The sequence below is a fragment of the Tyto alba genome, unplaced genomic scaffold (assembly GCF_018691265.1).
Source record: "Tyto alba isolate M040663 unplaced genomic scaffold, T.alba_DEE_v4.0 Super-Scaffold_1, whole genome shotgun sequence".
Classification (NCBI taxonomy): domain Eukaryota; kingdom Metazoa; phylum Chordata; class Aves; order Strigiformes; family Tytonidae; genus Tyto; species Tyto alba.
This window is the reverse complement of record NW_024881261.1, coordinates 13,875,232-13,888,377: the sequence shown is the minus strand read 5'-3', so window position 1 is coordinate 13,888,377 and position 13,146 is coordinate 13,875,232. Positions and strand designations below refer to the sequence as shown.

At 41.4% G+C, this 13,146-nt stretch overlaps 1 protein-coding gene across 1 annotated transcript in view; it reads left to right on the top strand.

The window, feature by feature from the left end:
• Nucleotides 1–7,502, top strand: part of CFAP58 (cilia and flagella associated protein 58) — a 60,234-nt gene extending 52,732 nt beyond the window's left edge. The window contains exons 16-18 of the mRNA XM_032988708.2: nucleotides 996–1,115; nucleotides 2,278–2,411; nucleotides 7,279–7,502. Coding sequence (XP_032844599.2) covers nucleotides 996–1,115; nucleotides 2,278–2,411; nucleotides 7,279–7,399 — 375 coding nt within the window. The 3' untranslated portion in view covers nucleotides 7,400–7,502. The remainder of the gene's footprint in view (nucleotides 1–995; nucleotides 1,116–2,277; nucleotides 2,412–7,278) is intronic.
• The last annotated feature ends 5,644 nt before the right edge of the window (nucleotides 7,503–13,146 follow it).

The following is a 13,146-nucleotide window of genomic DNA, read 5'->3' as shown; positions in this document are numbered from 1 at the left end:
TTTTTGTCTTCTTCAGTTAAATCTTTTGTCTGCTAGTCCAACTTCCAGTCAAATAACCCTCCTTTTTAATTCCATCTCTCCAGGTACTAGACAAAGATGGGATCTTGCTAAATAATATTAAATAATAATAATCTTAGTCTGACATGGTAGATAATACTAAAAATATTGTAATGTGCAAAGCTATGAAGGTGGCTTTGTTCAGAGCTTTGTTCCTCTGACTAAAGACAAGTACATCCTCAAAACACAGCTGAAAGCAGCATTTCAGTACAGAAAATTGCAGGTGGGTTCATGGTGTGGTTTCTGTTTGGGCATCGCTATATCCAATTCCTATAAGTACACTGTTCCAACATGAAGGAAGAGGAGACTCATGACAAAGAAAAATTACTTGGTGGTAATTGTGCTAGTCATAGTTGTTGCTGTTTATATTTTCCCTTTCCCAGGGCCCCTGCAGTTAAACTGAAAATGTTTATATACATATGTGTGTGTGCGTGTGCGCGCGTGTGTGTGTGTACATGTGCTTTGCAATATTTTCTTTGGAAGAAGTTATTCTTTTGTACAGTCCTTCCCTGACATTTCCATAGCCTGCTCACATCCTGTTGGGTGAAGTTATGATCCTTAATGTAAGACATAGTGGCTTATAAGAAGAAAGATTGCAATAAGCACAGTTACTAGTAATTAATTTCCTACCCCTGGATACTCTTCCAGTGTCTGTTTTATATTCTCTGTGGTAGAGTGTGCTCACTGATGGCAGTGTTTAAGAGTATTTCATTTGTGGTTCGAAGCAGCTAGATGTTTCTCTTAATGAGCTCTCCCACTGCTATCACAACAAGTTTAAATACCTTATGGCTAGTGAGGAAAGACTGACACACAGGCAGATTTGTTTCTGCAAATATCTTCCTGATTGAGTTGCATTTTTCAGTGAGGCTGATTTCATCACAGGTTTTGCTGCTGCTATAGTAGTTTTATAAAATCTCTTCCTCTTGTCTTTTTCTTAGGAAAAGGAGAAACTGTATGTGGAATTGAAGCACATCTTGGCCCGGCAGCCTGGTCCTGAAGCTGCAGAACAGTTGCAGCTCTACCGGCACACTCTCCGAGAGAAGACTAAACAACTGAAAGTAAGAGATGCCATTTCATTCTCTTTTTAACAAAGTAGTGGGAATATATTGATAATTCAGTCTTAGATTCTTGTTATTTCTCTTGCAATGTGTACATTTATATTAGACTTGCAACTTTTATGGGGATGACAGGAGTAACCTGTCCTAACCCCTTGTCACTGGAAGGGAAGATTTCCTGGTTCTGAAGGCATCTTGTGGGAAACTTGGAAAGCATGATATTAAAAAGTGATTCTTTGATAGAATAAGCTGATCTTCCGTTATTCTTGCCTGCATGAAAGCTCAGTCTCCGCAGGAGTTCATCTACTTCTACAGCTCCTCTCTTTGTTGAAGTCGTCATCTCCTGTTCACTGCATCATAATCACGTCTATACTAACCATGAGGAAAAAAATGCAGGAGCAGATGGGCCCTTAGGAAACAAAGAGGCTGTTATGCAAATCTTAGCTTTCAATGGAGAAGGAAAACAATATAGAAAATGTAAAATAGAAGCCAAAGTTTAGCTAAACTGAATGTGATTTGAAGTTTTCCATACGGTTCCCATTTGTCCTTAATGCAGTCAATTGCTACTGTGTATTTCAGGCACAGTATGCTGTAGCGTACTGGTGTGCATGCCATTTTGTGGTGCCAGGTCAAGCTATTCTCCTTCTTAACGAAGGAAAACACACTATGCATACTCCTACTTTCTTTAAAGTTTACTGATTCACATGAAAGTGGCACTGTGTTCATATTTACACCGTCTGGTACTACTTTGCCTGTGTGGATTGAATTACTTCATGTAACAAAGTGGATCCCTGTGAATTAAACCCATTATTATTAAATAAATCCCTGCTTTATTATTTTTTAAGACCTTAATTTTGGGTTTTCACCTAGATTTGTGTCCCAGAACAGTAAGAGATAATGTATGTATTAATACCATTCCCATAATGCTTGGAGCATATTTTACATGCTTTATTGTGGTTAAATAGCATAGCCTTAATGTTGTAAATGGTCCTTAGGTGAGTGGAGGTGATCAAATGAAACATCATGATAAAAAATGAGATGTGGTGGAAAATGGTGAAGTCTTATATCATCAAATGTGAAAGGAAAAAGTGCTTGTAAAAGTACTGACTTATGTGTAAGTGAAACTAACATCTCCTGTTTGTGCTTTTTGCCTTTTGTTTGTTAGGTTTTGTCTTCAGAATTGAATATGTATGAATCACAGAGCCAAGAATACAAATATGAAATTGAAAGACTTGCCAATGAGCTTCTGAATGTGAAAAAGAAATATCTGGCTCAGAAACGCAAGGAACAACAGGCCAAGTATGGGAAAAGAACAGTTTCTTTCTGTCTACTCAGGTTTCTGCATAAACTAGATTTATTTTAGACCCTTCTTTACCCTTTTAATCAGAATGTGGCCAAATTTGACTGAGGTGATATAATATTTTTGCCTAATTTTCCTGAATGTTATCCTTCATATTGCTTCAATCTGGTCTAGATTTACCATCGTCTATGGCCAGGACAAGAACATCCAGCAGTTGCTGACATGTTCTGTAGTCCAGTTAAATCATTCATACCAATGAGATGGTGCCCAGAGGGCACAGATTAATGTCTGGTCTCTCATGTCAAATCATAGAATACTTTGGGTTGGAAGGGACCTTTAAAGGTCATCTAGTTCAACCTCCCTGCAATGAGCAGGGACATCTTCAACTAGATCATGTTGTTCAGAGCCCCATCCAACCTGACCTTAAACGTTTCCAGGGATGGGGCATCTACCACCACTCTGGGCAACCTGTTCCAGTGTTTCACCACCTTCATTGTAAAAAATTTCTTCCTTATATCTAGCCTAAATCTGCCCTCCTTGAGTTCAGTACCATTACCCCTTGTCCTATCACAACAGGCCCTGCTAAAAAGTTTGTCCCCGTCTTTCCCATAAGCCCCCTTTAGGTACTGAAAGGTCACAATAAGGCCTCCCCAGAGTCTTCTCTTCTCCAGGCTGAACAACCCCATCTCTCTCAGCCTTTCTTCGTAGGAGAGGTGTTCCATCCCTCTGATAATTTTTGTGGCCACCTCTGGACCTGCTCCAATGGGTCCATGTCTTTCTTGTGCTGAGGACTCCAGAGCCAGATGCAGCACTCCAGGTGGGGTCTCACCAGAGCAGAGTAGGGGGGCAGAATCACTTCCCTTGACCTGCTGGCTACCCTTCTTTTGATGCACCCCAGAATGAGATTTGCTTTCTGGGCTGTGAGCTCACATTGCCAGCTCATGTCCAGCTTTTCATCCATCAGTACCCCCAAGGCCTTCTCTGCAGGGCTATTCTCAATCCCTTCATTGCCCAGCCTGTATTTGTGCTTGGGAGTGCCCTGACCCACGTGCAGGACCTTGCAGTTGGCCTTGTTGAATCTCATGAAGTTCACATGGGCCAACTTCTCGAGCTTGTCCGGCTGGCATGACTGGTATCCTGTCCCTTTGGTGTGTCAACCACACCACTCAGATTGGTGTCATTTGCAAACTTGCTGAGGACACACTTGATCCAACAGTCTATGTCATTGATGAAAATATTAAACAGTACTGGTCCTAATATGGACCCCTGAGGGACACCACTGATCAATGTTCTCCATCTGGACATTGAGCCGTTGACCACTCCATCTAACCAATTCCTCATCCACCAAACAGTCCACTCATCAAATCCCTATCCCTCCCATTTAGAAGAGAAGGATATGGTGGGGGACTGTGTCAAATGCCTTACAGAAGTACAGATAGATGTCCATGTAGTCACTCCATCATAAAAGACCACTAGGTTGGTCAGGCAGGACTTGCCTCTGGTGAAGCCATGCTGGCTGTCTTGAATCACCTCCCTGTCCTCCATGTGCCTTAGCACAGCTTCTAGGAGCATCTATTCCATGTCTTTCCACCCCTTTTCATCCTCAGCCTGTCCTTTCCTCACTCACTAAAGCCAACAATTCTCTACATTGCTGAATATAATTCAAAACTGCCTGTATCTATTTCTTCCTTAATCATATTTCAGCCATCAAACAGGTTTGATGACTAAACTAGCAAAATTATCAGTGATAAACAGTGACTTTTGTCTACCTGCAAATTGCATAATGTTACCTTAATGTTTGGAATTAGAAACAATTGTGCAGTGCTAATGGCTTTCCCGGAGCTTTAGGATCAATATGTGAGGCTACCATAATGCCTGATAATCTGTTTCCAGCAGCTAAATATCCTCTTCACAATAGTTTTTTAATGTTTCCATTTTGGACCCTGGCATCATGTTTCTTTCTGTTCATCAGATGAGAATAGATTCACCCATGTTTTGTTGTTACAGTATACCTAGAATTAATTCCTGTCATGACTATTGAAAAAACCCAAATTGTTAGGGGCATACATGCTTTAAAGTAAAACAAAAATACTACGCGAGATGATGGTGACTGAACTTGGGTCTGGTATTCATACACAGTGAATGGAATTTTGTGTTGCAGGTCAATTAGTGCCAGACTCATTACACTGTTTATAGGTTCAGGATGGATATCTACCATTAGTGCAGCTTGTCAGGTTGTTCTTGTAGGCAGGCGTGGCTGTAGTCCTATGAGCATGGTGTCTTCATGACATACATGCTTTGGAAGTATATTCAGATGCTGTTAGTGGTGCTTCTACAGGATGATAGCATCGCATTGCTCCACCCTCAGGCTCAGAAGCCACTAGTGCTGTGCTGTCATCCCTGACTTGCACTTCTCTTGTCTTTGTGGCAGACGAGGTGGCCAGGTGCTGGGCTTTGTTCTCTTCTCTCCCTCATTGTTTTGCTCCCCAGTCAAACCTCTTGTCCTACATCCTGCTTTGAAGGATGTACACACCCCAAGGCATAGCAGGGCATATCAATCCTGGATAACTGCAGTTTCTGTAATCTCTAGACTGCACTTTGTGTTGCCCAGCAGCAGTGCAAAGGAAACAACATTGTTGTGCAGCTTTCCTTCTCCGAACTGCCAATTGTCCATTACATGTCTTTTGCTTTCTGCAATAGAGAAAGCCTGTTGTGCAGCCAGATCCTTCACCAAGATGTCCTTCACCCCTGACATACAGCCATTCCACAATGTTCCTGCCTTAGACTGGGCTGGACAGGCACTGCCTGCTGAGTAGATGCTAGCCAAAGGGCCAGGGCTGTTTGATTCATACAATCTTGTGTTGCTCTAATTCCCAGCTGACACAAAACCACTGACTTGATCACTATGATGCTGGCTAATGTTAACAGCATGTCTGAAATAGATGTGGCTGGTTTTGCTAATAAAAATAGGATCCTGTCAGGACAATAGCATTAATAGCATTATTGACTACGCTGGTATGAAAGAGAATTAATACTCTCAGATAACCTCACACAAAGGTATAATCTAAAGCTTTTATTGATTTGCACAAGACAGTTCTGGTTTGTGATTTAAAGTCTTGATAGTGAACTAATGCACCTTTCCATGGGATGCTGAAGGAATATAATGAGTGGTAACAAGAATTTAGCTTTGTTTTGTGTTCAAGCTGAAAATCCAATGTTTAAGATTTTGGTTGTGAATTTGAAATCCGCTTTTTCTGCTCTGTGATTCTGAATGTTGTATTTCCCAGATGTCCTAGGCTTTATTTTTCTCACTCTTCCCATTCTCTTCTTCTGCTTCTTGCATGCTTTCTGCTTCACTACTTTTCCTAGTTGTTTCTAGCACTGGGGTTCCAGTTTGATCTTGATAAGGATTGGTGAGAAAATATGAAGCTTAAATCCACACCAGAGACCTGATCCTGCAGTCCTATATATGTAAATAACTGCACTGAGGGATGTCAGTAGTAACTGGGAGCTTTTGCACGTGGCTGGTTGCACATTAATTCTGCATAATATATTACGGTATTTGGCTGCATAGAATTTTCCATACTGATGAGCACATCTGTTGGCTGTCTCCATGGGAGCACGAAGAAAGAATGAGCATGGACTCTGGATCATTTTTTCTCCCCAAAGTTGGAAGACCAATAGTGAGATAGGATGAGCCATCTAAATATAGCATGTTAGTTTTTAGTGCTGTCAGCTGACACATCCATTAGTGCTACATTGATACAATTAAAAAGAGTTATAAATGGTTTTCATGCTTAAGTTCATCTGTGCCATCTTTTGCCTATTCTCCCACCTCCACATGCATTAAATTTGGAAAAGGAAGCATAACTAGTCATCCTACAGGGCTTCTCTGAACTTCCTCCTCTTCCGACACAGTTATTTAGGGACAAAGAGAAAAGTATTAATTCTAGGAAGTGTTTTCTTTTCCCTTACTGGGGACTGAGAAAGGATACTAATGTAACAAGGCTAGATTTTCCAAAAGTGTGGTTGCACTCGTTTGTGTCTCAGTCTCAATGACTGTAAAATAAAAGCAATGGCACTGACCTTCTTTGTAAAGCCTTGAGACCTTTGCTGTTATGATAAACTAGTACTTCATAAAGCTCCACTTGGTTAATTTTAAATATCTCAGGATCTTTGTCTGAAACCTCCAGGTATATCACAGTGAGTTTGAAATACTGCCCTTTGTATTTGTTCTGCTGTGCTTATCTCCCCAACCTCATAAGAGTGGAACCAGCTAACCCTTGTTCCCTCTTCTTAAGGCCATCAAATTCAAACTCTCCTGGATCTTCAGATGGAGCAACTTCCAGGGGCTGTCAGTGCACCCACAGCACACTCAGTTTTCTGCAGATGTCACAGTCAGAGTAATTATCACTAGAACTGTTAAAATGTGAAGACAGATAACACCATTTATTCATTAAAATTCGACAAAGAAAAAATATCTCCCTTTGATGAATGTAGCTGTTTGAAAACAGGCATAGACTTGCTAGAATGGGGTGATGATTAGAAGTCTGAAGTCACGGAGCTCAGGTACAAACTTGCTCTAATGAGGTGCTGTGACCATTTTGGGGAGTAGCATGAAGAAAGCTCATTTATTTCTAATTTTTAATAATTCCAGAAAACATCAGTAGGCTTGTAATTAGATCCAAACAGACACCTAGCCTTGCCGGTTTAGCCTAACAGGCTTTAATCAACAATTTTTTAATGAACTCTTGATACATGGTCACATCAAAGAAACTTTAGAGTACACAGATTTCCTTAGTCTGTAAACATCACTGGGCTGCTGGTTGAAATATGTATATTCCTTTTCTTTGTTTCTATTTAAAGGGAGAAGGAGCAGTTCTTGACTGACATGGAGCCTGGGTTTCCACGCCATAAATCTGATGTTCCTCGCTTCACCGGAGGGGGCTTTGCTCTCAGCAGACCCCTTCCCAAAGTTACAGTTTAGGAATGGACTCATCTCATCACATTCCCATTCCCAGTTTCTTGCTAAACTCTGTTTGTGCTGGACTGTTTGAGAAGCTATAATTTAAAAAGAAATTTGGAATCAACTTTGCCTCTGTATGTAAATCACTGTATTGCCCTCAGGAAAATGCATTTCACAGTAGAATTAATGTAGTTTTGGTTTACAAACTGTGGACCAAATCTGCCCATGTGGTGCCAGCACAAGCCTGCACTGGTGTAACTGAATAGCGGAGATGATGCAGATATTTATTCTGCAATACTGTGTCTCTATTTAGCACTGTAACACCACAAAATGCCTTAATATGTGGTTATTTCCCCTTAATCTACCTCTGTTGTAAGCACTTCATTTATCTTCTGACTCAAAGCACCTGAAAGAAATGAGAAAACAGAAAAGAAGAAAAATTAATAGGCTGATGTTTCAAGCCCTACTGAGCAAATGCAAAATTAACAAGTCTTTACTTAGATGTACACATGTAGCAGTTCTTTGTGCAGGTAGTATATAATAGGGTTTATGCAGTGTTTGCTACAGTTGTTAGTAAGATCAAGGAAGTTTGTGGCCACAATGTATACTATTAAGAATGCGATTCTGTTTACTCTGGTAGACACAAGTGACATAATTATGTCTGTTCAACTGGGGAGATTGTACACCCTGACTGAGACATGCTGTTCTCCCACAAACCCTTCCAAGCGATTCAAACTTGGACTCAAAACGTGGCAAGATTTACTCTTTAATTTTTAGACACTTGGGCATTTTTGAAACTTTCAGAAATTGTTTTTGTAATACAGCAGGAGCCCTCCAACCTTTTCAGCCAAAAGAGATTTAATTACCATTCATTAACAAGTGAAATAACAAAGTCACGGCATGAGGTGCTGAAGTATAGAAAACTTTCAAGCTGTAAAATAGAATGTTTTGAAACTGATTTGTACATGGGAGCCTTTTCCCAGCCTGGGGGGATAAAAATACTTGTCCAAAGAGATATACTGATAAATATTTCACATGCACAAAAAAACCCTTTGCAAAGATTTTGTTCTTTCCTTTGGAGGAATACATAATTAAATATTAAAGCTACTGTGGGAAACTTTTAATGGAAGTGTTTAATTCAAAGGAATCAAGTTAAATACGACAGGGATCTACTTTGCTTTTACATTGGGGACCAGAACACTTAGTCATCAGATCCATTGTATTTTTCTTTTGTTCTCAAAATAGCCATTATTGCTTTTTCACTGTCAAGTGCATTATGCTAAAGTTATCATTTTAGGGCAGTCATGCTGTCTGAATTGTGTCTTTTGTGTACCTGACATGTCCTTAAAGTTAGAATAATTGAGAATGACTGACATGGGCACTTCAGTTTGATGGGATCCCAAGTAGGTTTTATTGAAGCTTTTAAAAGCCAGTATTTGTTAAGGTCCTGAGTATCCAGCCTGGAGCTGGACTCTGCTATGCTTACTGATACTGGGAAGTAATTTGTACTGAAATAAATCATCAGAGTCACATTTATTAATTCACATGAATGAGAGAAGCACAGTTCGACTCCCAGAATACCATCACACTGTAGAGAAGCAACTTATTTATTACACTCTGAACTGTACAGTGTACCCCCTAATTTGTCCAGAGGTAATCCAAATCTGTGTACAACTTTCTCTGTTATAAGAGTTTAGGAGACAAGGTGTTACAGTGGTCAGAGCAAAGGAAGGGGAGCCAAGCAGATGGAATCTGTTCCCTAATAGCATATATTTTTATGAATACACTAATAATAGAGGTTATTTTCTATCTTTAGATATACTTAATAGTAGCTTGCATTGCACAGATTGGATTATTTTTAGGTTGAGAATCTCCATCCCTAAATGATTCTTGACCTGAGTTTTCCAGTCTCTAAAATGGGTGAGATAGTATTTGTCTCCTCATGACTTGCAAAGTTGAATTCACTTATGTCTAAAAAGTGATTAGTCTTCTAGATGAAAAAAAAAAAAAAAAAACAAAAAAAAAACCAAACCAAATATAGAGGAGTGCAAAAAAATTGTGATTTTCTCATACAACACATTTTTCTAGTCTGAAGGGCTGGGAAGTGAACACAGTAAATTCCACCTACAAAGTACAGGAGCTTTTACCGTGTTCATCCACAATTTCAGACATCCAGATGTGAATGTGTTGGCTACTATATCCAGTTTTATTGCATTATTTACTTACTACCAGAAAACCTAAATTCACAGGTTAATTTAGAAAAGAAGGGGGAAAAAAAAAAGGGGGGGGGGGGAAGGAAGAAAATATAGTCGTCAAATTATTGCCAGTAACTTTCAGCGTAATCAGGGATAGAATAACTGCAGACAGCTTAATTTATAGCGCTAGAGAGTGAAAACCATTTCTGAGTTCATATAATAGAATGGATTAAAGCACACCAAATCCCTTCCCCCCTGGTCTATAAAAGTCAGGGAGCTTGAAAAATTGCTCTGGATGTCTGTGAACCCAGCTGATGCTGAGGTGCTTTTAGTGTTCAAGGATTTGGCTTGCACAGCAGGGAAAGGCACAGCGTTAATGAGAGTATCATTTGTTCAGTCGCTTCTGCATTGTGAGCAGCAGCTCTGAAGTGCTCCTCCAAGTTTTGTTGCAGAAAAATGTTAATTGAATTCCAGTCTGTGCAAGATGTAAGTCTAGAAGCAGGAAGCATATCTTTAACTTCTTGTTCTTGTAAAGATATGTGAAAAGATGGAGGCGAAGGGCTATGATCCATGGCGCTCAAGTTAGAGGATATCTTTCTTCACTTTAATTGGTGCAGATTGAAGCTTGTAGTAGCTTGCACAGTCAATCCTGGAGTCTTTTTCAGTGAGCAAAATATGTAATATTGTTCATTTTCAGAGCTTTTGCAATACGTAGATAATATTTTAAGTAACTTCACATCGAACTTAAGCTCTGATCTTGTTTGGCAGGACTGTATTCAGTGTATTGAACAAGCAGGACACAAACAAGGCACTGTACACTGAATTTATCAAATTCAAAGGCAGGAGCACCAGCCTTCTGGGATCACCTGTCATCTACCAAAGACATGACACAAGAATCCAGTCCTTAACTTACACTCGCTTTGTGAATTCAGAGCAGTAGGAGCACATACTACACACCCAGTAACGTGTCCTGCTGCTGTAAATCTGGGAACCCTTTGCATCAACAGCAGTGAAAACCAGGTCACAGCTCAGGCTTTGTTGTGTTGAGAGCTACAGACTCTAGGGCAAGCTGGGGTGTCAGAAGGAGCTGCTGAGAACTTGGCACCTAGAGACCTTTACCAGCACCAGAGAGCAGAGGCTTTGCTGTGTGTGGAGCAGCAGGTGCTGGGCCCTAATGGGCCTGAAGGGCCCTGACCAGCTCCACCTGGGCCCAGGGGCACCATTTAACAAGCTCAGCCCTGCAGGTGAGTTTCTTGGGGTTTCCTGGTCTTTAGGGAGTAGCTGGATCTTGCTGTACCCTCTGGGGGCAGGGTATAAGAACAGCTTTAGTGCTCCTCTTTAAGTACTTTAAAGAGTAAGCTGCTACAAAACGGAGAGGGATAGATTGCAGGGAAAGGGGCTGTGGGTGTTGAAGGCCCGGGTGAACAAGAGGAAAGGTTTTGCTCCCGGATCCTCTGGACAAGGAACTGCTACAGAAGTGTTCAGCTGTGTGACCCTGAGCGCTGCCTGCAGGTAGGTTGCCCTTAACTGTGTGAGTCCACAGTGCCAGGTTTCAGGCTGCTGTTTCATATCTTTGTGTAAGGGTGAAACCGTTGCGCCCTAAAGAAGTTGCAAGAAAGAGCAGAGAGAAATAGATCCTTGATTTATTCTCTGTCATCCGTGTAAAGTTACCAGAGGGTGAAGTTAGTAGGAGAGTCAAAAAGAAGTCAGGTAGCAAAGCAAGCACCTGCCATCTCTGAAGTGTTAATGACTCTTCCTGAAAGTTGGACCATCCCAACTATCTTCACCCAAATTAGTCTCTAAATCATGTACATTTGTACTTAGGCACTTTAGCAATTGAGTATTATTTTCCTAGCAGGTGGTTTAGCTGTTGTGCCATCTCCTCTAGCAGAATGTATTTTTAGTGTGTTTCTAAAAGCAGGAGCTTGATTTTGATGCTCTTTCTTTTCCCTACTTGGGCACTTTTTAAGCAGCCCCACGCAGATTAGCTACTTACGCTATTCAGCATACAGAAAGATGTCAGGATCTCATCCTGTGGGCTTGCTTGAGGAGCCTCATTTTCCAGGGGGGAGGTGAAGCTGTGCCTGTGGCACACATGGGTGTGAGGGAGCAGGGCAGCATTATGTAGGATATGCTGTACGTGGCTGAGGTCAAACCGCTGCCCGCTCCTCTGCACAGCCTTACCCTTCAGCTTGCTTTCTCCCTGAATTGCAGTCCCTGTGTGAATTTACCGAATCCACATACTTTTAAAATCCTCTGCTGACCTCAGTGGGTTTATATATCTCATCACAGGTGTATAGAGCCACCCAGACAAGTCAGTATGAGTAAGGCTGTGAGAATGCAGGGGCTGGGGCTGGAACAGGCTCCGACCCTGCTGAGATCCTCCCCTGACCTTTGCTGTCTCTCTGCTAGTGAATGCACGGTGTTGAGCTTTCTCTTTGGGCTTGCTCTGCCTTCAGCAACTGGATCCTTGCAGGCAGCTGCAGGATCAAGGCAGTATGGAGGTGAAGCTGCAGTCTTGGCCTCAGTTTACTCCAGTGTGAAGAGGCTGAGTAGGGGTCTCCAAATATTGAGCAAGTACTGTAATGTGGCCTCTCTCAGGGTAGGAGCTCATGTGGCTATCTCATGGTGCAGCTCAGGAGGTGGGTGTCCCCATTGGGTGCTAAATGGATAGTGAGTGACCACAAGCAAGATGCCCAGGTGGGGGGAAAGAGGGACTGATTTTTAGGGTAAAGGGGCTGTTATTGAAGAGGAGGAATTGAGTTCTAAACTCTGCAGACTGCTCTGAAACAAAGGTGAAGGTAAACTTTCATCTTGTCTTCTACCTTGGCTAGGAGCAGTATGTTTCTCCCTGTTGCATCTAAATTACAGGGCTGGGATGTGCACCATTAGTTTTGGCCTTCTGTAGGTTGGCTGCTGTCAGCCAAGGTATGTCAGCACTATGGGGGGGCCACTTCCACTGTGTTGGTTTTAACTTGTTTTTCAAGAGGAATTGGTATTCTCTGTGCCTTTGTGCATCCAACTGCCCTTTCTCTACTTGATGGTGGGGCTCCTAGTTTCTCTGCTGGCTTGTGTGGTGCTCATCTCTCCTGCCCTTTGAGAGGGCAATGATGAACACAAATCTGTAAGTCATAGGCAAATTGTGAAACTGTTTCTTAATCAGAGTATATTTGTGGATTTTCTGTTTGGGATCCTTCTTGTCTTATAGTCTGACTGCTTTCAAGGAGACTCTGTGGTTTTCAAGGAGGTACTGCATCCTCCAGGGACAATGAAAGGCTGGCCAAGCTGACTTGTCATGGCTGATCAGAGCTTGCTCCTAACAGTGAATTTCCTGGTTGCACATCCTATGCTGGCTTTAAGGGCAGTCCTGCTCCCTTTCTGTGAATCCCAGACCAGCCATTTTCTTTACTTTTACTATTCTTTGTTATTTTGCAGATATTGCTAGTATTTTATCTCTTTTTTTTTTTTGTTGTTGTTTTATTTTGGTTTTGGTGTGTGTTTTTTTTTTGTTTTTTTTTTTTTTTTTGTGAGCTCTTCAACTTACCTAACATCCAGAGAGAAAAAAGACTGCGA